Genomic DNA, 26,934 nt, shown 5'->3' with positions numbered 1-26,934 from the left:
AAAACAGCTGAAAAACTACTAGCTGTGCATGGATTGAGTATGCGAGCCGAAGCTGAGGCTGAAACAGTATTACCCAATGCAACACAAGGAAAGTTAGTATTTAAAATAACAGTCTTATGGTCAGAGAAAACAGTATCAACAATCTTCACGCTATCAATAGAGAATCCCAAAGATAATACAAGGTCAAGTGTATGACCACGTTCATGAGTTGGACCCGAAAAGCATTTCAAAAAATCAAACGACTCTAATAAATTAAGGAATTCTTTAACCAGGGGCTTTAAAGGGCAGCACACATGTATATTAAAATTAGGGATGCACCGAATCCAGATTTTTGGGGTTCGGCCGAATACCGAATCCACTGGTTAAGATTCGGCCGAATCCGAAACCGAATACCGAATCCTACTCCCGTCCGCAGTCCATTATCACAGTAAACACATTAATGAAGTTAACAACGTCCACAGCAGTGTAGGGATGCTATTGACCAGTTTTGGTCAAGTTTACTACTAAAGGAAACTTTGTCGTGTATGTTCTTCTCGCCGCTATTTCATGATGGTTTATAGAAAAATTACCCCGAGTCGTCCTCTGTCGTTTCAAAGAACAACCCAACGGAGAGCAGGAGGCGCGCGCTAGGGTTGTGCCGACATCAAGATGGAGCGCCACCATCGTGATGCCACGCCCCCGTTGCGAGTCTGCGACACACACTAATCCACTTCTATAGTAGGCTATTAGTTAAACTAAAAACTTAGCAGGAATTGCTCTGTAAATTAAATTGAGAATGTAACTAATGCATATGCGATTTTAAATACTGTAGTCTATGCCAGATAGCCTATATAGCCTACATTTTGAAATCATTTGAGGCTGAAACATCCATAAGCATGCGTGTTTATTTTAGCACTTCCGTCAGTGAAACAACACAGCCTATAAAACAAAAACGATTTTCAGTAAATAATGGTAACCTCAAGAATATATGAAAATTAAATATCAGTTAGAAAAATATTTGATTCATACTATTTCCCCGCAAAGATGCGTCATATACCGCTCTGCGCTTTGAGAGGAATGGGACACTGAATATAGCCTACACCTTCACGAATATCTTCGTCTTCATATGTTCTACTGATGTTGCAAAGCAACACTTGCTGTAAAAGGTCTGAAGAGCGGATTTTATCTTCCACAGGGTCAAGACATTTAGGCAATGTGATTATTCACTGCCAGAGAAAACGAAACTAAAATCACCGGCGTGTGTGTGAAATGCGCTATTCAAAAAAACCAAACTTGACGCGCCTTAACAAGTTTAATAACAAGAACAAACTGTGTTAAATAAAATTTGAAGTAAAAAGGTATTCGTCCTACAGTGTTTTTTATACTTTCCCGCAGTAAAGGATGTGAATAGTTATAATAGACTTAATTATAAGCAAACGAAAGGAAGAAACGTTTATAATCCCCTGCGAATGGGTGCGACGCGAGTGAAGAGTTGGGAAAAGAAACGAGATGTCCATGTCCATTGGGATAAAATGGACTAGGCCTATTGTTAAAATTCACGGAAAATCGAGTGACCAGATACAGATCGCAAAACAGAATGAAAAAGTGCTCTCTGACCATTATTTCCTTTCTAGGCTAAACAAAGCTTTGTGCTTCACTCCTGTGGTTATATTCACGTCAAACAGCATTCACATACAAAACACTGGGTTAGTAAAATAACGAAGTTATTTTTTTTTTTAAAGTAGAAAATAGTAGGCTATTTATGTAAAGAGATATAGCCTATTAAAATAAAAAGAGCTCAACTCTTAAGTGGAAGGAACCTATTTTTTCCCCCTCACGTGCAACCTAGCGGATGAATCATTATTTGGGTTAATAAAAATAACGAAATTATGGTTTTAAGAGAATAGTATGCTATATATGTAAAGATATATAGTATATTATCAACCTAATTCCGGTTCTTCAAAGCTAACGGATTCAGTGTATTTTCGTTTTGTCATCTTAATTTGGTAATTATTTAAGTAGCCTATATATATTTTATTAGGCCTAATTTTATTTATATTTTATCTGATCTATAGATCTATAGGCTGTTTGCACGGTAAAATAAAATACTTTTTGGCTGCTGTCTGTAGATTCCTTCATGCACAACTCGTATTCTCTCAGATGTTTCATATGCAAATGTTTTAACAGCGGCTGTTGTTTAGGGTCCTTGTCATCACGAGACAAATCGGCATTGCAAATTGAACGCGTAGCTCAACTTGAATCGCCTTCTTTTGACTTAAAGCAGGCTATAGGCTACTGCCACGTTTTCTGTTCATGAGTTCCATTTTCACTTTCAACAGCGGCGTCATTAAATTCGACCAGCGGGGCGCGCATAGTGCAAGCCTAGGGTTCGGGTTCGGTGGAAATAAATTCTGAGGTTCGGCAGAAACCGAACCCAGTCAAAAAGCCCAATATTCGGCCGAATCCGAACCCGAACCCTGGATTCGGTGCATCCCTAATTAAAATCCCCCAAAATTAAAATATTGTCAAAAGAAGAGACAATCCTCCCTCAGTTCTCCAGTTTACGATTGTAACACACAAGTGACATGTTCGCAAATGATTGCAATATAGGCGTATGTGCACGCGGGCGCACTTCCGGAAAAATCGGCAGAAAAATACAAAGAAAACCGGCCGGTTGCCGATCGCGCGCTAGAAGCAAAAAACCGTCCGGTTCCGGTTTTTGGCCGGTCAACCGGTGCATCCCTAGTTTGAGTGAATGATCAGCAGTGTGTGTGGTGTCACCTGGTGGCGTGAGCGGCTCTGGTCCAGCAGCTGTCTGGATCGCAGCTTCTGCTTCTGCAGCTGTTGGATGGCGAACTGGAGCTGGTAACTTCCTGTGGCCGACGGCAGCTTCTGAGCACTCAGCGAATCGCCATCACTCACAGACTCGGCTTCCCACACAGCCCGGATACTGAAGAGAAACAGCATAATCACTGAGGAGGAAACTAGTCGAGAAGCTTTTCAGTGTCCCAGCAGGCCTGAAAATGTTGTTAAAGGGATAGTTCACCCAAAAACTAAAAGTTTACGTTTATCTGCTTACCCTTAGGGCATCCAAGACATAGGTGTGTTTGTTTCTTCAGTAGAACACAAATGAAGATTAATAACTCCAACTGTTGCCGTCTGTCAGTCGTATAATGATGTCAATGGGGTCCAATTCTATTAGAGTAAAAAAAACATGCACAGACAACTTCAAATCAAACCCTGCGGGCGACACATTGATGTCTGAAGACACGAAACCATCGGTTTGTTCGAGAAACCCAACGATATGTTACTTTTTTACCTCTTATCAGACAAATGTCATCTAGTTTTCGCAGTGCCATAACTTCCGCCGAATAAGGTCAAAATACTGCCGCGATCATAAAAATATATACGTAGATGCCTCATTCGACCGATCTGCGCAGGCGCTAATGAGGCATCTATGTATATATCTATGACCGCGCCGGTATTTTGACCTCACTCGCAGGAAGTTATGGCCGCCTGGAGAGCTGATGACAATCGTCTGATACGAGGTGAAATAATAGCATAAATATCATTTCGTGTCTTAAGACATCAATGTGTCGCCACGAGCCGCATGGTTTAATTTGAAGTTGTCTGTCCATGTTTTTTTTACTCTAATAGAATTGGACCCCATTGACATCATTATACGACTGACAGACGGCAACGGAAGTTAAAATTCTTCATTTGTGTTCTACTGAAGAAACAAACACACCTACATCTTGGATGCCCTGGGGGTAAGCAGAAAAACATCAACTTTTCGTTTTTGGGTGAACTATCTCTTTAATGTGAAGCACCTTGTGTGAATGTAGATGAGAGTAGGAGTATGCAATCAGAGAGCCAGTTCGTTTTTGTGGGTTTCAAACAATGAATTGATTAATTATGCATTATGACCGAGTTTAAAGAGAACTACAGGAAGGCAAAAGAGAATCCTTTCCAAAGGGCTGCTTTAAAAAAAAAAAAAAAAAAAGGATTAAAACACCCGCCCTGTCATGGGACCGGATTCACAACACATTCTTAAAGCTACACTGTGTGATATTTTCCCCCATCTAGTGGTGAACTTGAATATGACCATCCAGTGAATATTAGTTTCTGTTCCTCTCAATTCCGATTTTATCTCTACGGTGGCCGATTTAGTCCAAGATTAACATGGCTTCCAGTTCGACCTCGTCCACATTGGACACGGTGCCATCGAGTGTTAAAACGCCAAAGGCAAATCTTGAATTTACGGGTTTGTCCCTCTTTGGCTAATGTACTTTCAAGATGGAGGAGCAACATGGCGACCCGCATTCGAACCCTCACCCGTATGTATTTACAATGGCATATTATAAACTTACGAGAATACTTTATTACTTGAAAGAAGTAAATATACATTAATGAGCACATATATTTTTAAAGAAAGAACTAAGTGTTAACACTCGATGGCACCGTGTCCAATGTGGACGAGGTCGAACTGGAAGCCATGTTAATCTTGGACTAAATCGGCCACCGTAGAGATAAAATCGGAATTGAGAGGAACAGAAACTAATATTCACTGGATGGTCATATACAAGTTCACCACTAGATGGGGGAAAATATCACACAGTGTAGCTTGAACAAACGCTCACTATTTACTCGTGCAGGCGGAGAGGTCAGCTCTCGCAACTTCAGCTCTCGCAACTTCAGCTCTCGCAACTTCAGCTCGCGCAACTTAAGCTCGCGCAACTTCAGCTCGCGCAACTTCAGCTCGCGCAACTTCAGCTCGCGCAACTTCAGCTCGCGCAACTTCAGCTCGCGCAACTTCAGCTCGCTCAACTTCAGCTCGCGCAACTTCAGCTCGCTCAACTTCAGCTCGCGCAACTTCAGCTCGCGCAACTTCAGCTCGCGCAACTTCAGCTCGCCCAACTTCAGCTCGCCCAACTTCAGCTCGCGCAACTTCAGCTCGCGCAACTTCAGCTCGCGCAACTTCAGCTCGCGCAACTTCAGCTCGCCCAACTTCAGCTCGCGCAACTTCAGCTCGCGCAACTTCAGCTCGCGCAACTTCAGCTCGCGCAACTTCAGCTCGCGCAACTTCAGCTCGCCCAACTTCAGCTCGCCCAACTTCAGCTCGCCCAACTTCAGCTCGCGCAACTTCAGCTCGCGCAACTTCAGCTCGCGCTCGCGCAACTTCAGCTCGCGCAACTTCAGCTCGCGCAACTTCAGCTCGCGCAACTTCAGCTCGCGCAACCTCAGCTCGCGCAGGAAAGCGGCTCTTCATTCCCTTCAGTATCTCGTCTCTTCCCTCAGTTCTCCAGGTTCCGTTTGTAACACACAAGTGATATGTTCGTGAATTGCGATTGCAATATAGGCGTATGTGCACGCGGGTGCACTTCCGGAAAAATACAAAGAAAACCGATTCTTGGTTCCGATATTTGGCCGGGCAACCGGTGCATCACTAGTATGTGCAACATAGCGAACACAGGGCACAGAAAAAGAAAAACTAACTTAAAGTCCATAAAACAGAACATAAACCTGACATTCCTCCCCCAAGGCGACCCAAACTGCAACAATGAGTATCCTCAATTCCCAAACATTTAAAACGTGTAATTAAAAGGAAAGGTGATGTGACACATTGGTAAACATGCCTCCATCCCAACTGTTTTGGAGTAGAGTTTAGATTCTCTGCCCGAACCCGATATTTCCCGCCCGATATTTCCCGCCACTATCCTCGGGTCGGCCCTTGATCAAGCATTTGTGTTTTTTTAATCATTACTTTATTAGCCTAATTGGGTGGGCAGAAAGCTATGCCTGAATCAGAAATAATATATTTTTTTTTAGCAAAGTAAGAACTAATACTACAACTAATGTGTACAAAGTTGCCAAGTCTGGATTAGAGATGTGTGTTAAACTGATGAAGTGCAGCATCTGAACAGAACCGCTCTGAGACGCCAGTCATGAGCTGCTCGTGGGAACACTGCGCTATGATTAAAGATTTATTTTCGTTTAGAATTGATTCGTTTAAAAGTGGACACTTCAAGCTTTCTATTCACATATTTCTCATGTCTGTGAGGCTGAGTTTGGGTTTATTTATGAGATGTTCAAGAGCAATCGTGATCGCGCCGGCGCCTCCATGTCACGATTATTGTCTGCTAAAGCCGATTTGCTTATTATTTATTAAATCCAGGCGATTGGCTGAGGAAACATTGATTAAAATTCAGATTTTCACTTTAAAGAAATGATTTCTACAAAACAAAACTTAATGAAGTGGTCAAAATCATTTCTGACCCACTCGCATCTTTGCACTTTTCATAATATATATAGCCTAGATATAGTGACTAGCGCTCTGTAGAGCAGTTTGTCCACTTAGGGCCACTGTAGAAACATGGCAGCGCAAAATGGCGGCTTCACTGTAAGGTGACCCGCGGTGTGTGTAGATAGAAACGGCTCATTCTAAGGTAATAAAAACATAACGGTTCATTATGTAAGGTCTTTATACACCACTGAAAACATAGTTATGGATATTATATTGCATTTCTGTCAATAGATCCTCATAAATACTACACACTGGACCTTTAAGTTGGACAGAAAACTGAAAATCTTAGTTTTTTTTCGGTTAAATACAGGTTCAAGAAAATGTATCAATCTCAGATTCTTGATTTTATTGCATTATCCCAACTTTTGGAGTTTGTTGTGCATATTGTGCAATACAATAACGATTGTTTCAATGCAGCTTCACGGTACACTGCAAACAATGATTTATTTTTCTTGTTTTGTTTTCCTGTACAACTATCTAATCATCAAGATATATTTACATGAGAAGCAAAATTACTTAAGATATTAAGTTTTGTTTTCTGAAAAAATGGATCTAAATGAAATTTGCATTGTGCTCAAAACAAAACAAACAATCAAAAATCTGCCATTTCTGGGTCGGAAAAATAAACGGGAAGGGAGAACACGTTTATTTTGACACTGGAAAACAAGACAAAACACTGAGGAATAAAAGCATATACTTTTGCAGTGAAATAAACCAGAAAATCAATTATGAAACAAATACAATTTCACCTCTACAGAAGACACTTATCAGCTAGGATAAAATAGAGTGTGATGTAAAGAATTTAATCACATTTCTTCACCGCACATATAAAATGAAAGCCAAACACACCGATTTAGTGTGCAATACGTTATCATATCACCGTTATCTCTATCTGTAGCTTTTCATAAACAAAATATTCTGGCTCGGCCCACATGCACCAAAGCAATTTTCCATTTGGCGTACTTGCTGAAGGTTTGACGTGAAAAACACTCATATACGCTATCAGACTCGAAATAAAACATCATTTTGTGCAATTCCAGAGCTATTCTCCATAGTATGAGTCTGCATTCCTCGTTCGCAAGTTGCCTTGGTCAATAGCATCTGGTAAACATATAAAGTCAATGTAAATACAGAAGTGAATTATTATGGAATAACTACGTAAACATCAGTAAAAGCTGCTCTTGTGCAACCGGCTACATGAGAACAGCAGAGCCGAAGACACTTGGGATCACAGAGTCATGTGAAAAGAACCGTCCACCCATGCAATTCTCATTTCTCATAACGGTTTGTGTGTTGGAAAAACAATTGGTGACCCATGACACAAGCTCAAAGACCGCCACCTCACCACATCTGCAACACAAACCTCCAACTTCGGCATGGCTACTTCCAAACAGACCTTTGACATTGTCCTCATCGGCTTCAATACCAAGAAAATTCTCAAAGCTTCCCACAATAAACAACACGAGTGAACTGCCAGAGTAGCTCTACTAATAATATATGCTTCCAGCAATGATAAATAAAACCCTTCTCTTCAGCATACACAATCATGAGGGCGCACATAAAGAAAAGGTCTGCTCTCTGATATAATAATGCAGCGTTTCAGTAGATGAGATGTTGATAGTTTGAGCTGGCGTCCGCATTGACTCATTAACACAACACTGTTATCCCGCGCTGGAATTTCTCACTCGCCAACCAGAGGAACGTCCTGTGAACCCCGAGCCATCTGGGTCCACTTACGGTGAATAAAAAGCTTTTATTAAAATGAGGGCAGCATTGTATCCTTTACGACTATTTTTAGTCTTTCCGCCTCCTAAATTCGAACGAACCTTAGTTTGAGCAGTAAAAAAAGCTCCTGTTTTTAACAGAGGTCGGATTGAATCATCTGACCTGGCTTTGCTGCTCTCAGCACAGAAAACTACTTTATCTATTAATCAAATCCCATATCACATACATGCAATGAGCTTGCCTTGCATTATGATCATTGTACATAATCGGTCACTTAATCATTAGCCAATATAGATACACTATATTGTCAAAAGTATTGGGGAATCACTGAGTTCAGGTGTTCAATCTCTTCATGGCCACAGGAGAATAACTCCAGCTCTAGCCTGCAGACGCTTCTACACTCATTAGTGAGAGAATGGGCCGCTCTCAGGAGTGTGTGTGTGTGTGTGTGTGTGTGTGTTGCTTCTGCACACATCAGTGAGAGAATGGGCCGCTCTCAGGAGTGTGTGTGTGTGTGTGTGTGTGTGTGTGTTGCTTCTACACACATCAGTGAGAGAATGGGCCGCTCTCAGGAGTGTGTGTGTGTGTGTGTGTGTGTGTGTGTGTGTGTGTGTGTGTGTGTGTGTGTGTGTGTGCGTGTTGCTTCTACACTCATTAGTGAGAGAATGGGCCGCTCTCAGGAGTGTGTGTGTGTGTGTGTGTGTGTGTGTGTGCGTGTTGCTTCTGCACACATCAGTGAGAGAATGGGCCGCTCTCAGGAGCTCAGAGAACTCAATCGGTGGACTCCTGTGCAATAAGCCCATTCTGGACATTTCCTCACTACTAAATATTCCACACTCAACTGGGATTGGGATCGATTGGGAACAACAGCAACTCTGCCACAAATCACAGAGCGGGGTCAGCGCATGCTGAGGGTCACAGAGTCAAGAGCTCCAGACCTCCAAACTTCTGTGGCCTTCAGATGAGCTCAAGAACAGTGTTAGAGCTTCATGGAATGGGTTTCCATGGCCGAGCCGCTCATCCAAGCCTTACATCACCAAGTGCAATGCAAAGCGTGGGATGCAGTGGGGTAAAGCGCGCCGCCACTGGACTCTAGAGCAGTGGAGACGTGTTCTCTGACTGACCAATCACGCTTCTCTGTCTGACAATCCCATGGACGAGTCTGGGTTTGGTGGTCGCCGGTAGAACGGGACTTGCCTGACTTGTGCCAAGTGTAAAGTTTGGTGGAGGGGGGATTATGGGGTGTGGTTGTTTTTCAGGGGCTGGCCCCTTAGTTCCAGTGAAAGGAACTCTTAATGCTTCACCAAGACATTTTGATGATAATTTCATGCTCCTGACTTTGTGGGACCAGTTTGGGGACGACCCCTTCCTGTCCCAGCATGCACCAGTGCACAAAGCGTCTCCATAAAGACATGGATGAGGAGTTTGGTGTGGAGGAACTTGAGTCCTGACCTCAGCCCGATAGAACAGCTTTGGGATGAATTAGAGCGGAGACTGAGAGCCAGGCCTTCTGGTCCAACATCAGTGCCTTCACTTCTAGAAGATTCCCCATAAACACACTCCTAAACCTTGAGGAAAGCCAGAAGAGCTGAAGCTGTCAGAGCTGCGACTCCATATTAAACCCTACGCATGAACAATGGGATGGCAGTTCATGTGCATGTGAAGGCAGGCGTCACAACACTTTTGGCGATATAGTGTATCAGGTAAATCTATAAGCAGTGCAGCACCATTAAATAAAAACACAATATTATAAACAGAATTCCTCAAATTTAAAGCTACACTATGTAACTTTTCCGTCCACTAGAGGTCGCCTGTTCAAAACAAAGGCGTAGTTTGATGACGCCACGTTTGAGCGCAGAATCTCGGGACATGTGGTCTTCAGCTCACAGCCGGTGGGAAACAGTCAGGATAAGACTCGGGCAGAAATCATGTTCATGGATGCGATTATTAACATTACTGTAGTGAAGCAGAGCAGGAGCGAGTGTTGTGGAGCTGAGCAAGGCCGCAGGAGCGATTGACGAGCGGGACTGTTATTATGGCATAGTCGCTGGCAGGACTTTAATTATGACACGGTTGCCGGCGCAACTTCCTCTTTTCCAGTCATGAGTTTGAGGTAACGCAACTCTGTTTATCGTATAAGATATATCTGAGTGTGTTGAAAAGGAAGTTATGACGTTCGCTCGGCGGCTGCTATGACACTTGTTCACACTGCAGTGAGAGTAAAGTGTTTCACTGAATAAAACCGGAGACCGAGGGTGACGCAGATATGACGCAATCGACAGGCGACTCCCTCACACGCATAGCTCACACGTCCCGGTTCCTTGGTTAAAATAGCAATTTCTCACGATTTACAAATAGTTGAAAACATTTGGGATATTCTAAGTACTCAACTGAACAAAATATATAACACTGGCCTAGTGGTTTCTGGATGTTTTACTGCAAAAATCCTACATAGTTCACCTTTAAGTTAGATTACATTGTCCGGCTTCTCCTGTATGAAAAGCACAACACGTGACTGGTGGCAAAATCGCAATAAGCGTATTCTATTCATTAAAATATCGATATAGTTTTGACATAGCCTACACTAAATGTTTCTGTTTAGTCAAAATAACTTGCTTGTCTTTTGATGGGACATTTTTCTTGGCTTATTTTGTTTTACACTCCAGATATACACAACATGAATTATGAAATGTAACATTAATATGACATTGAATGCAGCCTTTTCTAAAAGTATAAAGCAAAACATTAATGTGCAAAACATTTTAAAATGTTGACTAGCAGCAGAAGAATCATATAGTCACTACTCTACGCAATACTCAAGGGGTCGTCCACAAATGTCTGCATGCGGTATAAAAGGCTGTTATCCCGGCTAAAAGACCAGCCTAAACACTAGCATACATTTCCAAGCTGGTCCAGTCTGAGTTACACTGGTTAGAGCTGGTTTGGCTGCTAGATCTTGCTAGTGTATCATAAGATCAAGAACACAACATTGACAACATTGGCACTTTTAAATGGATAAGATAACCCTCAGCAATCGTCTGCTAACCATCTCTCATATACTCATTTACACTACATTACTCCTAAACTGGCTTTTCCCCGCCATATTTGTGCAGGCTTGTGTAACAAATGGTCCAGAATCAGCGCGACGTGCTCCAGAGTCAGAGACGTTTAAAGATGAATGTGAACTTTCATACGGTTCACGTTATTTTGACAAATCGTCACCTTGGAATTATAAAGTTCTATCCAACATTTTTGACAAAATTGAGTTATTCACATCTTATTGACAGTATGTGATGTGATTTTGTAAAGATGTGTACTATCTATCTAGCTTTTAAAACTACTCAATTAAAACTATTTCAAACTTAAAGCTGTTACATCTACTTCAAACGTTCTGGTTTGGCTTTCTCAAGCCAATATCAGAGTTTATCTACAAACTTTTCAATCCATACTAGGGCTGTAACGATTTGGCCAAAAATAAAAACTTCAATTAATTTAACATTTTGCTTTTTTGCTTTCCATTTTTTGCCCTCATAAGGTTGAGTAAGTTCCTGATAAGGTTTTTACAGTAAATCTTTTCTACTATTAAAGGTAGAATTTTTTTTTCTAATTAAAAAGTGCATTTCTTTGTGATTTTGAAATGCTTGAAGGAAACGGTTCACTTTCAGCAGTTATTGTCCATAGGGCAGATTTCTGCTTATTGTACATCAGATACATTAGCACAGTAGGCCTGCATTACATTTATTTGAATGCATTAATGAGAGAGTGATTGTGTGTGTGAATTACTCTTACTGTCTCTATTCATTCTGAAGCTGTGGTTTGTACTTACTTTAAACGTATTAAAATATATGCCTATAACGGTTGAGTTTCTGAGCTACTTTAGTGACTTTACTTTAGTCACAGGACGGCGTTGACGCTCCTCTCTGCGCGCGATCTTCACGTGATGTATGAGCTTCTGTCTGAGTGCTCGTGTGTCTCAATATATCAGGCATTAGTTCAACATAATACACATCTGATGGTCGAAGGGCGTTTTCACACCTGAAAGTCCGCACCAAGGTCCGAACCGAAGTTCATGTTTTGATACATTTTACACATTTGGTTAGTTTTGGTTTGGTTTCACATTGCAATTATGCGAGCGCACTAAAGAACTTTACATGACGCACTTGCGTCCACTCGTCTTCATCATGTGGGCGGCATCTGGACATTGATTGGTTTGTAAACGGATGTGCGTCTGACGTCAGCGTCTTTGACAAGAATAAATGAACGGACGCATATCGTTGCCACTATTGAACAGTGCACATTGCTGGACTATTTTTTTATTCGTTACGGTTAAAAATGGACATTTCAAGCTTTATATACACATATTTCTCATGTTTGTGAGACAAGTATCTGCTGAGTTTCGGTTTATTTGAGACCCGCTCCAGTTCATGTGGAAAGCATGTGATCGCTCCCCTGATTATTGTCTGCTATAGACTATTTGCTTCTTATTTATTAAATCCAGGCAATTATCTGATTAAACGTCGATTAAAATTAAGATACAATTTATAAAAAACGAAATTCCCATTAAAGAAAGGCTTTCTAAGCAAAATCATACAAAAAATTGCGTTCAAAATTATTTCTGACTTTCTGTCTACTGACATATTGCGCAAATTTTCACTTTTTATAATCAATGTAGCCTAGATTGAATTTAAAAATAACATTATAATATTTAAACATAAACAGGAAGTTCCTGTAAATGGTCTGAAAGTGTGAACCATACAGAAAATGCTTTCACACTAGAACCGAACCGAACCTTTGTTCAGTTTGATCCGGACCAAGACGACCTCTTTTCGTCTGACCAAATTTCGTCTGTTTGGTCCGGACCGCGGTACGGTTCACACCTGTCATTTTGATTTGGACCAAACTGAAAAGTCCGAAAATCCGGACCAAACAAGGTAGGTGTGAAAAAATCGCTTTAATGTTCAAACTGGCAGGCCTTAAAACACATACAAGTGACGAAGCTTTGTGAGGACGCAGGTGAAAGATCTGCCTTCAGGGCGCGCGTTGTCAGAGACGTGACACGGCTCGGCTCTCTGTCATTTAACATGATATTCATACCTAAAATTAACATCTACATTGGACAAAATATTTAGCACTGCCTTTTATGCTTAACTTGAACAAATAAATGTCATACGCTCTAAAATATGCTGGGTGGTTTCAACCCAAATTTGGGCCAAATATGGACAAGCTCATTTGTTGGGTTAAACTGGGTTAAATAAATACAAATTTTAACCCAATGGTTGGGTTTGTCCATATTTTCCCCAAATTTGGGTTGAAACCACCCAGCATTTTGTCGAGTGTAGAAAGCATTAAATTGAACTTTCTCACACATGTCGACATATTGATACAAAACATAATTTCATGTTTTAAAACCAATTATAAGTAAACTGATTGTGTTTCTTGAAAATGATTGCTTCAATTAAGGTTTTATTTTCAGAAGCGGGAAGTGATTTTTCAGAATTAGAAGACCCTGTTCCATAAATCCCCATTTACAAAATTGCGAGGATTTTGATATTGTACATTTATAATACATTTAGGATCATTTCCATGTATGAAAGAGACTTGCTCCCCATACCACTTTTGCTAAATGAAATGCATAAACTTTGAAGTTCAATATCTCAAAACTGCTCAGAATGCAGATGCAAAGTCTGTTGATTTGCATAATTTCCAACATTTGTGTGATGTTGTGAATTTGTTATGAGAATCTTTTATAAAACAGCTGTCAACTGAACACAACACTGTAAAGATCTGTGCAATTGTAATATATGACATGGAACGTCAGAACAATGGTATGTGGGACAAGACCCACTCACTTTTTACGATCACTGATCATCTTACCCCTACACTATTGCCGCTCTCATACGGTGATTTCCTGAATTTTGTCCTGCCCAACCGGACATTTAGCAAACAGGTATATTTTGTACTTAATGTAAATGGTATCTACTCCAGGAAAATTGTTCTGAGAGAGGACCCACCCACATTTCTTTTGCTTCTGACGCCCATGATATATTTACAAAATGTGGGGTACCACAGGGTTCAATGCTTGGTCCTTTATTAAATGTTATTTACAATTCAAATGTGAACTTGACTATTTAGTCACTGGCTTGATTTACTGACGCATAAACATCATAAAAATCTGACTGTACAAAAACAAATCACCGATCAAAGATTAGATGTTAGAATTACATGCTGTGGCATTAATATCGGGTCCATATCTTAAACATTTTTGGTTAAACATCACTTTATCTGTGCGTTCACATGCCGGCGCGGCGAGAGCGTCAAAGTGGACAGAAGTCATTCATTTTCAATGGGAGCTTGGGCATCGAGGAGAGTTGAAATCAGCTCAACTGTATGGTAATGAGCTATGACGAGGTTCGGCGGCAACCAATGGGAATGTAGAAGTGCTCCGCACTGCAAAAAATGCTTTTCTTACTTAGTATTTTTGTCTTGTTTTCAGTCCAAATATCTACAAAATCTTACATTAAGAAGCATTTACTAGACAAGCAAAAGTTTTTGTCTTGTTTTGGGGGAAAATAACTCAAAATTAAGGGAGTTTTTGCTTAAAATAAGCAGAATAATCTGCCAATGGGGTAAGAAAAATAATCTTGTTTTCTGTTTGAATTAAGATTATTTTGCTTACCCCACTGGCAGATTATTCTGCTTATTTTAAGCAAAAACTCCCTTAATTTGAGTTATTTTCCCCCAAAACAAGACAAAAACTTTTGCTTGTCTAGTAAATGCTTCTTAATGTAAGATTTTTTAGATTTTTTTAATGTAAGATTTTTTCATGTACCTTACTACAGAGTTTAAGTTTGGTTTAGTGCTGTAAGTACATGTAACACGTGTGAAAATGTCACCTTTAAATAAAGTGTTATGATATTTCAAAGCCTGTGTCAAGTTGCGACTGGTTTCCCAAAGAATCCACAGTGAAATGAACCAAACAAACAAATGATGCTCTGCTGAGACATTCAAAGCGAGTCCTTTTGGCAACTTGCTTTTAATTAAAGCTGTTTTTGGACTAAAGAAGTTTTGAGTTCTGAAATGTACAATATGTGTTTACTGTGTCAAATGATCAGGGGGAAAAAAGAGCTTTACACGGAGCAGTATTTCTCAGCTCGTGAGAACCTGTAAGTTCCCTTGACTAAAACCCAATAGGATTTTCCCATTGGACTATTGCAGTAAATTAACTTCTGTGGCCAGCAAGCTTATGATTGGTTCATCATGCTAATCTGCAGAAATGAACACTCAGCATTTATGAATTTTTTAAACAAAAATACAAGCGCTAAAAGAAAAAAAGCTAATAAAGGAACTACATGACTTCAACGTCACCATTATTAAGCTTCAGCAAGTCTTTCAGTCTTTATTTATAAACATTTTCCATGAGAGTTTGGGTTAGAATAATTTGCGATTATAAACACAACGAGGCTGTGAAAGTTTATCTGCATTTATGGGTTTTGGCCTACAAAAATACACTATATCGCCAAAAGTGTTGTGACGCCTGCCTTCACATGCACATGAACTGCCATCCCATTGTTCATGCGTAGGGTTTAATATGGAGTCTCAGCTCTGACAGCTTCAGCTCTTCTGGCTTTCCTCAAGGTTTAGGAGTGTGTTTATGGGGAATCTTCTAGAAGTGAAGGCACTGATGTTGGACCAGAAGGCCTGGCTCTCAGTCTCCGCTCTAATTCATCCCAAAGCTGTTCTATCGGGCTGAGGTCAGGACTCAAGTTCCTCCACACCAAACTCCTCATCCATGTCTTTATGGAGACGCTTTGTGCACTGGTGCATGCTGGGACAGGAAGGGGTCGTCCCCAAACTGGTCCCACAAAGTCAGGAGCATGAAATTATCCAAAATGTCTTGATGAAGCATTAAGAGTTCCTTTCACTGGAACTAACCCCTGAAAAACAACCCCACCCCATAATCCCCCCTCCACCAAACTTTACACTTGGCACAATGCAGTCAGGCAAGTCCCGTTCTCCTGGCGACCGCCAAACCCAGACTCGTCCATGGGATTGCCAGAGAGAGAAGCGTGATTGGTCACTCAGAGAACACGTCTCCACGTCGCCACAGAGCTATAGACTCAATACTTCTGGCAATATAGTGTATGTTATCCCTGCAGTAGTTTATTGAGTGTATACGGCACTGAGACAGTTTGAACCTTTTTCTAAGTATTTACTTTTAAAATAAAATAACTAATTCCAAAAAAAGACATCTTGGCAACAGCACTGTATCGTCACTCCTCAACACAGATGTAATAATCGCTCACGCACTGACACTGAGTGATCTGATCCTAATAAACCTCCGCAGCTGTCGATATATACGACGCTTAAAGGCCGTCAGTCGGAGTAATCCTGAAATACTACGGTCAGCACGAGGAGCCAAGGTAAAGCTGCTCAGTGGGACGCCACATTCTTCCAGCCCTATGACACAATCCAAAACCTAAATATTCAATAATTATGACATTCCATTACCATGCTAAACCACGTCTATTATTATCATCATCATGTGCAAGTGGTACCAATAACTTACTGGAAATGAATGTCTACCGACGCCAAGAAAAGAGGCAGCTGAAACAGCCGTCCAAGTGGAACTAAAATTACCCAAATATTTCAGGCTTACGACAACGCTGCCACATACCTAATGTGAAAAATAATAACCCGCGTTCGCTCAGCTGCTGGATTGGGTTAGCGAATGGCCATTCTTCATTAACATTAGACTAAACTCAGTGAAGGGAGGAGCTGGTGGGAAGGACGACGGTTTTGGAAGTGCTGATCCAGCATACCTGGCAGTTCCTGGCTAACGCAACTTCAAAGGTCCCTACTTTTCTTTGAAAGCCATTACGCTTGAACCCCCTTGGCTTTGACAACAGTGCACTTAACGGCTTCAGCATGTTTGGCACAGACCACTGGCCCCGAAATCTTGGATGTGGAGGAGGTGCTCAAAAAAAAGCCCTCAAACATTAAAGCCTGCACTGAGCGGTATATCACCAGATATGATGATGCACTATTAAATAAATGTCCCTTTTAGATTCTCCAGAAATTGATTTTCTTACTCACTGTTTAAACTAGGGCTGTCAAAAGATTAATCGTGATTAATCCAAAATAAAAGTTTGTGTTTGCATAATATATGTGTGTGTACTCTGTTAATTATTATTTATATATAAATACACACACACATTCATGTATATACATTTATATAATCTATAATATATATAAATATAAATGTTTTATATATAAAAATATTTTTTTCTTAAATATATACATGCTTGTGTGTGTATTTATATATAAATAATAATTAACAGAGTACACACACATATATTATGCCAACACAAACTTTTACTTTGGATGCGATTAATCGCGATTAATCTTTTGACAGCCCTAAAAATTAGCTGTTAAAACTTTCTGGTAAGGCTTTCTCAAGCCAACTTCAAAATTTGTCTTGATAAACTTAAACAAGAAAAATCTAGTTAAACTACAAAAAATAAAACTGAAATAATATGTCGACAGCGATTAATCTTTTGACAGCCCTAGTTTAAACATTTATGCAAAATGGCATAAGATATTATCAGATATACATATTATCTGCCAACAGGGTCAGAAAAATAATCTTGTTTTCCCTTAAGTTTAAAGAGGTCCTATAATGCCCCTTTTTACAAGATGTAAAATACGTCTCTGATGTCCCCAGTGTGTGTGTGTGTGTGTGTGTGTGTGAATTTTCAGCTCAAAATACCCCACAGATCATTTTTATAGCATGTTAAAATTGTCAGGGTGAGCAAAAACGTGCCGTTTTTGTGTGTGTCCCTTTAAATGTAAATGAGCTGCTGCTCCCCGCCCCCTTTCAGGAAGAGGGCGGAGCTTCTAGAGCTTGTGTTAGCAGCTCTGATTACCTCACGCACACACACACACACACACACACACACTGAAACTGTTCAGCCTTTTATGATCAAACCGGAGTCGGACGATGATGGAGACTCCGGAAGAAGAGACGACATGTGGAACGAGACAGGACGATTCTGAAGGAATAGTTGACGATCTTCAGTCATTGATTAGCATATTCTGTCGTGATAATCTCTAAAGCGCAGGTGTGGGGTAAGATGAGCCAGAGAATATCTGCTGATGAAGAGAGAACAGGGATAGTTTAGTGTAATTACGGTTATAACTGAGGATGTCATCATGCTATTGCATTTGTGTTCGTACTGTATCAATAAATGTGAAAGACGGACGCCAGCTCGAGCGACTACAACAACTCTTCCTCTTCTCCACAAGGCCTTTTGGCCACATCAACGCCACCACAAAGTCGTAAACACCAGAGGGAAGATCTGTACGAGTTGAGGGCGTGTCAGTGAGAAACATGGCGGATGCAACGTCTGTAGTTGACTGTAAATATTTGTTGAAATTCTATGTTTACTCGTCCTAGAAACTGGCATTTATCATGTGCTTGTTATGATTACAATTCGCCTTAATATATAACGATACAGTTTACCGTGGCTTCATAGATTAGATAAAAACCTAAAAGATTCAACTCAGCTGATGCGCATTCTTTGTTCTTCAAACCTTGCTGTTTTTGTTGTGACATTCATTAAAAGAAGGTACACCGCCATCTTGCACGAACACGAACATCCCAGAAGGACTTGAATGGGGCGGGGTTATGTACATTTCAGGGTTAGTGATGTCACTAACTCGTTGTAGTCCCTACCAGCCGTTTGTTGTAGTCCTTAAAGAGAGATTTCTGTAAAATAAAATATCTCCCTTTGCTCTGAACTTTGAGCGTCGTAACTTTGCAGATGTTGTTTATGCTCAAACAGCGACACTACACACTCACTAAAGTTACACTAACGTCAAATCATCATCAACCACCCCCAATTTTCTGACCCCACTGACATATTTGATCTTGTTTTATGCTTAAACTCACTTAATTTTGATGTTATTTTGCCTCTCATTCGCAAGAACGTTTATATAGTTGTGCTGGAAAGTGAGAAAATCATTTCCCATAGGAAATTTGTTTTTTTGTGCATACAATCTACAAATCAGCCAGGATGCAGAAAAAAGGACTCAACAGTGAAGATCTCTTAAACATCAAGAGTGCAAAACAGACCAAAACACACACACACACACACAAAAACACAATTAGCTTTTGGAATGGCACTTGTTAATTTGTGTGTGCGTGTGTTTTGTGTGTATAAGTGTGTGTGTGTGTGTGTGTGTGAGTTTTGCACTCTTGATGCTTAAACTCACTTAATTTTGATGTTATTTTGCCTCTCATTCGCAAGAATGTTTATCTAGTTGTGCTGGAAAGTGAGAAAATCATTTTTTAGCAGTAACGTCCAAGGTGAAGGATAACGGCGGAAGAATTTGCTTGGGTTTTCCTGTAGTTTGGCCTGTAGCACACAGTAGCCAGCGGAAAGTTCCAGCCAGATGCCTAACAAATGGCATGCCACGTTTTGACCAGGAATGAAATCTTCCGCTGCAAACAAAAGCAGATGGGTAGAATCTTCTGGGAAAAGAAACAGCATTTTCTAAGCATTCATCCCCAACACTATTATATTTAACTGGCAATTAATCTCAGTGGAAAGGACTGAATCCTTGTTTAACGTCTTTTCCACCCTCCACCGCTTTACAGTCAATGTAATGGAAAAAGTCCTAATATTAGCGATGAGCTGCGCTCTTAAATATGAGCCCTGACATTCTGAAGCAAAGCAGTGATAAACCAAACGCAGCCATCAGAAAGAGTAGAAGTGACCGTCTGCTTTAGATATCACCATAAAACCACACGGCCATTAGCCTTACAGATTCTATATAACGGCCGTTCTTTCTTTCGGTGGAAATAAAAACATTTTAAAAAGGGAAAAAGCCAGACATTCCAGGAATTCCCTGACATTTCCATACATAAGGAAGGGCTGGACTGGAAAAACAGTGGAGGGAGATCAGGGCCAAAGTGTCTGAGACATTGTCACTCGCGTATCACTGTAACAATACAGGAGAGACGCGTGTGTTTAACCCTTCCACAAACACACTTCAGGCTCATGATGTTCATCCTGCTGAGATAGCACAGCTCTGATAACAGGACTCTCTAACAGTCTTGACCTGGTCTATCGCGGTTTCAAACTCTCTGCCAAGCGTAACACTCCAGAGGAACACCATTCGAGAAAGCACACTATATGGTCACAGCTTTTATACAAATGACGTTTACACCAAATTTTAGACTCTCGGCTCCCTTAACCCTCTGGGGCTCTTCGGTCAAAAAATTTTTTAATCATTTTTTTTAAATCGTAGCTTCATCGGAATGGTCTGAAACTTGGTGACTTTATTGGTACTTGGTATATGAACACCCAGAAGAATTGGGGACAGGATTTGAAAAGTCTAAGTGGTCGTAAAAAAAATAGTCACACTCAGGACCTTCGGGTCAAAAATGACCCCCATAGGAAATTAATGGGAAATTTAGTTTTTTTGTGCATACAATCTACAATTCGGCCAGGATGCAGAAAAAAGGACTCAACAGTGAAGGGGTGAATCTCTGAGACATCAAGAGTGCAAAACAGACAAAAAAACTCACACACACACACACACACACACAAACACAATTAGCTTTTGGAATGGCACTCGTTAATTTGTGTGTGCGTGTGTTTTTGTGTGTATAAGTGTGTGTGTGTGTGAGTTTTTTTGTCTGTTTTGCACTCTTGATGTTTTAGAGATCTTCACTGTTGAGTCCTTTTTTCTGTATCCTAGCCGAATTGTAGATTGTATGCACAAAAAAACTAAATTTCCCATTAATTTCCTATGGGGGTCATTTTTGACCCGAAGGTCCTGAGTGTGACTATTTTTTTTACGACCACTTAGACTTTTCAAATCCTGTCTCCATATGTTCATATACCAAGTACCAATAAAGTCACCAAGTTTCGGACCATTCCGATGAAGCTACGATTTTTTTTTAAATTATAAAACGCAAGATCCACTATAATAGTGGTAAAAATGTGCTATTGCGTGATAAAAATGCTCAATGTGTCCACCGGATGGCACAGATCTCATTAAAAAATTGTTTTCATGAGGCCTAGGCTTGACTCTAACATGAAATACAGCTTTAATAAAAAAAAAAAAAAAAAAATTTTTTATATAATTTTTTTATTATATTCAATGGGGAATAAATGGGTCATAATTATTGCATAAATATTAATTATAAATCATAAAATTATCTCAAAACACCAAAAAAGAAAAGAAAAAAGATTATTGAACAAAAATATATTTCATTGATTTGCTCAAATCTTTTTTATTTTAATATAAAGTGGGTCCGATTCATTCGTCATACGGTGATTGGCTGTTTTTGTTCTATTTCAGCAGCAAAAAAAGTTTCAAACAAAGATCACAGCAGAATCACAGCACATCTGATGTGACACAGTGCATTGTGCTATGACCGATTTCAAAGCATGGCATCATGAAGCTTCGAAGCGTTATGAATCAGTGAGTCGATTCAGCAGTTTGAATCGCCAAAGTCATTTGATTTCAGCAGTTTGACACGCGATTCGAATCATGAATCGACTCACTGATTCATAACGCTTCAAAGCTTCATGATGCCTTGCTTTGAAATCGTCATCATTATATAAGTCGTTATTTAGGGGTTTTTTTGCACAAAAACTATTCTCGTCGCTTCATAAAGTTATTGTAGAGCCACTGTAGTGAGATGGACTTTGTAACGACGTCTTTAGTGTCTTTTAAGGGTCTTGAGAGCCCACTGGATTTCGCATATAAATGTAATAAAGCCTGAACCTCGTCGAAGATCTATCTACCGTATTTTTTAAACTCCATTGTTGATTTGAATAGCAATCGACTCTTACAGCACGCACCACAAGTGACTTTTAGGCTGAAATAAAACGCTGCGTGGGCTCAACCAATCAGCATGCTCAGCGCCCAAGTCCCGCCCCCGAAACCTCATTTAGCCCCCAGTTCCCGCGGTCGAAAAACACAGAGCACAACCTGGGGAAAGTTCCCACGGCTTTAGTGTTTCTCTAGATTAGATCAGAGCTAAATAGACCTACTTGATGACCTTTCATGTAGACTTGATTTGAGTGTGTACAGTGATCATTTACATAGCCAACAACAAAATTGTGGCCAGTGAAAATGAGTGGCTTTGGAAAACCACTAGCCACAGTGGTTGGTGAGCAAAAAAGTTCATGTCAAGCCCTGCTTAGGCATATAAATGAAATAAAGAGTGTTATATGTTTTCAGGTAATGGTTTCAGGATGATGCGACAGCCGCCATATTGTGCCAGAACGCCCACCAGTTTGTTGGTGGAGAGGAGATGGAGTGATGAAGCCAGTCATTATATATGGGGATGATTAGGAGGCCATGATGATGGACAGAGGCCAATGGCCAAAATTGCCCATTACACCCCTACTTTTTTTGAAGGGATTTTTATTTACCAGAAAAATCCTAGAAAATCACAACTGTTCATTTTCCGTCGGTTTTAGCACACGATGTAACTACACACATCACAACATGTAAACAGGAAAATGTTGGTGTTATTTTGTCACTTATTGAGCAGTAGGCTAGCTGGAGCCATTTACCTCCAGTCTTTGTGCTAAGCTAGGCTAGCTGGAGCCATTTACCTCCAGTCTTTGTGCTAAGCTAGGCTAGCAGGAGCCGTTCACCCCCAGTCTTTGTGCTAAGCTAGGCTAGCTGGAGCCGTTTACCGCCAGTCTTTGTGCTAAGCTAGGCTAGCTGGAGCCATTCACCTCCAGTCTTTGTGCTAAGCTAGGCTAGCTGGACCCGTTTACCTCCAGGGGCCAGTTGCATAAACTAAGACATTATGTTAAGACAGTGTCTTAAGATCTAGTATGACCCACTAGCAGTTAGGCAAGTGGCATTCAGTCTTACTTTTCGTATCAAATTAGGCCGGTCTATGTTTTTTATGTAACTGATTTTAAAAAGTTATGAACAGTCTTAAAGAAAAAAATGTATGTCTAACTTGTAAGACTAGTCTTAACGGTTTATGCAACCGACCCCAGTCTTTGTGCTAAGCTAGGCTAGCTGGACCCGTTTACCTCCAGTCTTTATGCTAAGCTAGGCTAGCTGGAGCCATTTACCTCCAGTCTTTGTGCTAAGCTAGGCTAGCTGGAGCCATTTACCTCCAGTCTTTGTGCTAAGCTAGGCTAGCTGAAGCCATTCACCTCCAGTCTTTGTGCTAAGCTAGGCTAGCTGGAGCCATTTACCTCCAGTCCAGTCTAACTCTGGTGGATACGGTGAACAAGTTAAAGTCACAGAAAGTCGGCGTGTTCCTTTAAAGCACCTAAAGTTACTCAGTCAAGAGCAGTGAGTGATTTTGGTGTTTGATTAACATTAACAACAGGAATATTAGACTGCTCTCTGACACGCATCTCATTTTATCTCACATTTACTTAAGACACAATCGACAGTGTTTAGATAAATCCTTGCCAAGATGGTCATTTTGACATACATTTGTGTGTATTTGACCATTTAAACACAATAAACCGCAAAAAAGAACTCGCAATTAAGTGTTATCTGTCACTCACCTTTCATGTTGTATAGTATTAATCACACTATTATCTTCTGTAGAGCTGTTTAAAAGCAGAAATTGAATTTGATTCATAATTGATAAACCGTTAATATAACATTAAAGCTACACTGTGTAACTTTTTTAGTTTATTCTTAGCTAAAAACACTTAGTTCTTTCAAAAATATATGTGCTCATTAATGTATATTTACTTCTTTCAAGTAATAAAGTATTCTCGTAAGTTTATAATATGCCATTGTAAATACATACGGGTGAGGGGTTTGAATGCCGGTCGCCATGTTGCTCCTCCATCTTGAAAGTACATTAGCCAAAGAGGGACAAACCCGTAAATTCAAGCTTGGCCTTTGGCGTTTTAACACTCGATGGCTCCGTGTCCAATGTGGACGAGGTCGAACTGGAAGCCATGTTAATCTTGGACTAAATCGGCCACCGTAGGAGTTAAAACGAAATCGGAATTGAGAGGAACAGAAACTAATATTCACTGGATGGTCATATACAAGTTCACCACTAGATGGGGGAAAATATCACACAGTGTAGCTTTAACAGTTATTTCCAGAGGTAATGCACATTACTTTTTTGGTCTGGTTCTCAAAGGAGCACCTGGAGACACCTACAAGCTTCCTATATGCCTAAATAACACCATTAGTTCACTGTAGAAATTAAATATAGGTTAATCTTTGTTAAAGCTGTATTTGTTTTATTTCATTAACATTAATGACAGCAGGAATATTAGGCTGCCAACACTTTAAGACCGAATATTCCCACACTCATCCGGTTTCTTTCTCAACTGTTCATAATCGAGAGAATCGAGAGACGGGTATTTTGGCATCGTTTTGCGAGAATGTGTCCGCAAGTATACGCGAAAGAGGAATCAATTTGGTGTTCGAGCGCTGTCTGAAAGACACCTCTCTCTCTCTCTCTCTGCATCGGGCATCGGGTGTGTGTGCGGCTGTACACAGTCCTGATTTTCTCATTTTAAATAGTTTGAATGTGTAATTTTTTTTTTTTACACATTCAAATTTTTGTGGTACAACAATTTGTGGTAAAGCGCCTAAACTAAATTTCATGGGAACTTCAATTTTTGTGATATCAACTTCAAATTTGGAACACAAATTGGTTAGACATTTGGCTTTGATTTGATAGTAATTTTAGAGTACAAATTATTTTGTAACATATATATTTTATATAAAATATTTAGTACAGTTTATTTGATTTAAAGTAAATTTAAACTTTCATAACCTTTTCATACTTTTATTTCACTTGAGCCATAATCTGCTGACTGTCTTCTTTAAAATGAGACCAAACTTATGTCTATATTCCAAAGCATTCTTGAATTGCAACCATTTAAGTTTGGATAGTGCATCCTCATGTATAATATATCAAAAAGGGGGGTGACAGTTAACAGGTTAAGTGTAATTTTCCCTTAAGTTCGCCCTTATGTTTCCCTTAAACCTAAGGGTGTTGGAGAAAAAAAAGTGTTACTTAAGGGTTTCTTTAAGTGAAACGTCATAAACACTTAGACTTCCCCTTAAATGCTGTTTTTTCACTTAAGTAATCCCTTAAAAAGCGTAAAGCGTAGCATAAACCCCTTAACGGTCATTTCCCTAAGTATAACTTAAGGTTTGGAAATCGTAACCTTAAGAGTAACGCGGACAAAAATAAGACGACATGGCTGAACCAGCTGAAGATCATTGTGCCAAGAAGAGTTTTTAGGGATAGGGAGAACCCTTTGGACCATCTTAGCGATGAAAAATTGTTGCAAGAATACACGGATTTGACCATCACATCGCAACCACTGACACTGAACACTTGCAGTCATACGTACATTTCTGAATGAGATGAAGAAGAAAAAATCACATAATTAAAGAAGTCGTTTGACGTTATAACAAGTCATTAATGTCTTTTAACTTATGTTTCATATAATAGAACCGAAGCTATAGATTGTGAATTTAAACATTTCTCGTTTACCAGCGGCTAAAGTCAGGAGGACTAGCCGAGGTGAGGCTATTCCAGGCGGGTCACATGAGCGACATTTTTAAATAGGCGCTATCTTTACAAATAAACCACAGATTTGAGCTTTAAACTACTACATTCTCGACTGAACAACTCTTTCGTGTAGGGCTGTAGCGATACACTAATCTCACGATACGATACGATACCCGATATTCAGCTCACAATACGATATATATCACGATATTCAGCCAACGATACGATTCGATATAATTCGATACACTTACATCATTTTCTGAAAGATTTAAAGGGGACAGAGTGATTTTGGTGACATCTTGTGAGTGTTTCATTTACTTGGATTGAATTAACTGAACTGAAAACTAAAATCATCAATTACACAATATATGTCTCTGACGGGACAGAGAGTCGACAGCTTGCAAATGCTGGACAAAATGAATCAAAGATGTGTTGAGAAAATTAGCTCCATTTATTGAAACAGTGCAAACTGTAGCTTACAAGCCTTTAAAAAGTAATAAAGTGCAGTATTGCAATTAACAATGGAGTTTTAAAAATTGCAGTTTTTTTCACAGCTTTTTTAGCTTGACACTGACATTTGGTAGTATTTCCAGAGTATTTCACGTTTGTGTCACACAGCTTGCAAACCAACCGCGATGCTTTGTCTAAGTCAAGGGTCTCCAACCTTTTTTCATTTGAGAGCTACTTTTTAAAAAAGAAAGTCACAGAGAGCTACTCATGTTATATAATACTTAAAACTCTTAAATAATGCATCATAATTCTCATATTAACAACTATCCAAACTGTTTTACACCTGAAAGAGTATAGTAGTAGTTCCAGTAGTCGGTACAATACCACTATTTTTTTTTTTAAATAAATGTTTTATTATATATGATGATAATCATAAGTAAATAATACATAAACATGAAAAGGCTGTATGCTGTTTAAAAGTAAACATTGTTTATAAATGAAAGATCAATTGAAAAATAAGCAACCATTAATAATTATATAATTAGTATTATTTATTTCATTATTATTATTATTAGTAGAGACGTATTATTATTACATAGAGACGTAGCTAAATTTACTGTAGGCTACAATCTGTAGTCAATCTCTTCACGTTAAACCGAGCTTTTATTTTGACGGGTTGCCGTGATCACCAGTGTCTGTGTTCATGATGATATGACAGTGGGTGCGCGTCTCAGTCATTCTGCTCCTAGTTCAGTCAGGGCACTGATCAGGGATCAGCCCATTGACTCATGTCCTGATCAGTGCCCTGACTACTGAACCAGGAGCTGAATGAGACGCAGCCAGTTTTCTCAAATGAAACGGTAAATTCTCATGAAGTGACGGTCGGCAGAGACTACAAGAGCGATTGCGCGCGCTGCGCTCATCATCC

General features: G+C 39.9%; 1 protein-coding gene across 1 annotated transcript in view; it reads right to left on the bottom strand.

Moving 5' to 3' along the window:
* Positions 1 to 26,934, bottom strand: part of ttll5 (tubulin tyrosine ligase-like family, member 5) — a 241,876-nt gene that overhangs the window by 54,955 nt on the left and 159,987 nt on the right. The window contains exon 28 of the mRNA XM_079833468.1: positions 2,761 to 2,929. Within this exon, the coding sequence (XP_079689594.1) occupies positions 2,761 to 2,929 (169 nt within the window). The remainder of the gene's footprint in view (positions 1 to 2,760; positions 2,930 to 26,934) is intronic.

This window comes from Gobio gobio, assembly GCF_949357685.1.
Source record: "Gobio gobio genome assembly, chromosome: 13".
In the NCBI taxonomy this organism is placed as follows: Eukaryota; Metazoa; Chordata; class Actinopteri; order Cypriniformes; family Gobionidae; genus Gobio; species Gobio gobio.
This window is presented reverse-complemented; position numbering and strand designations above follow the sequence as displayed.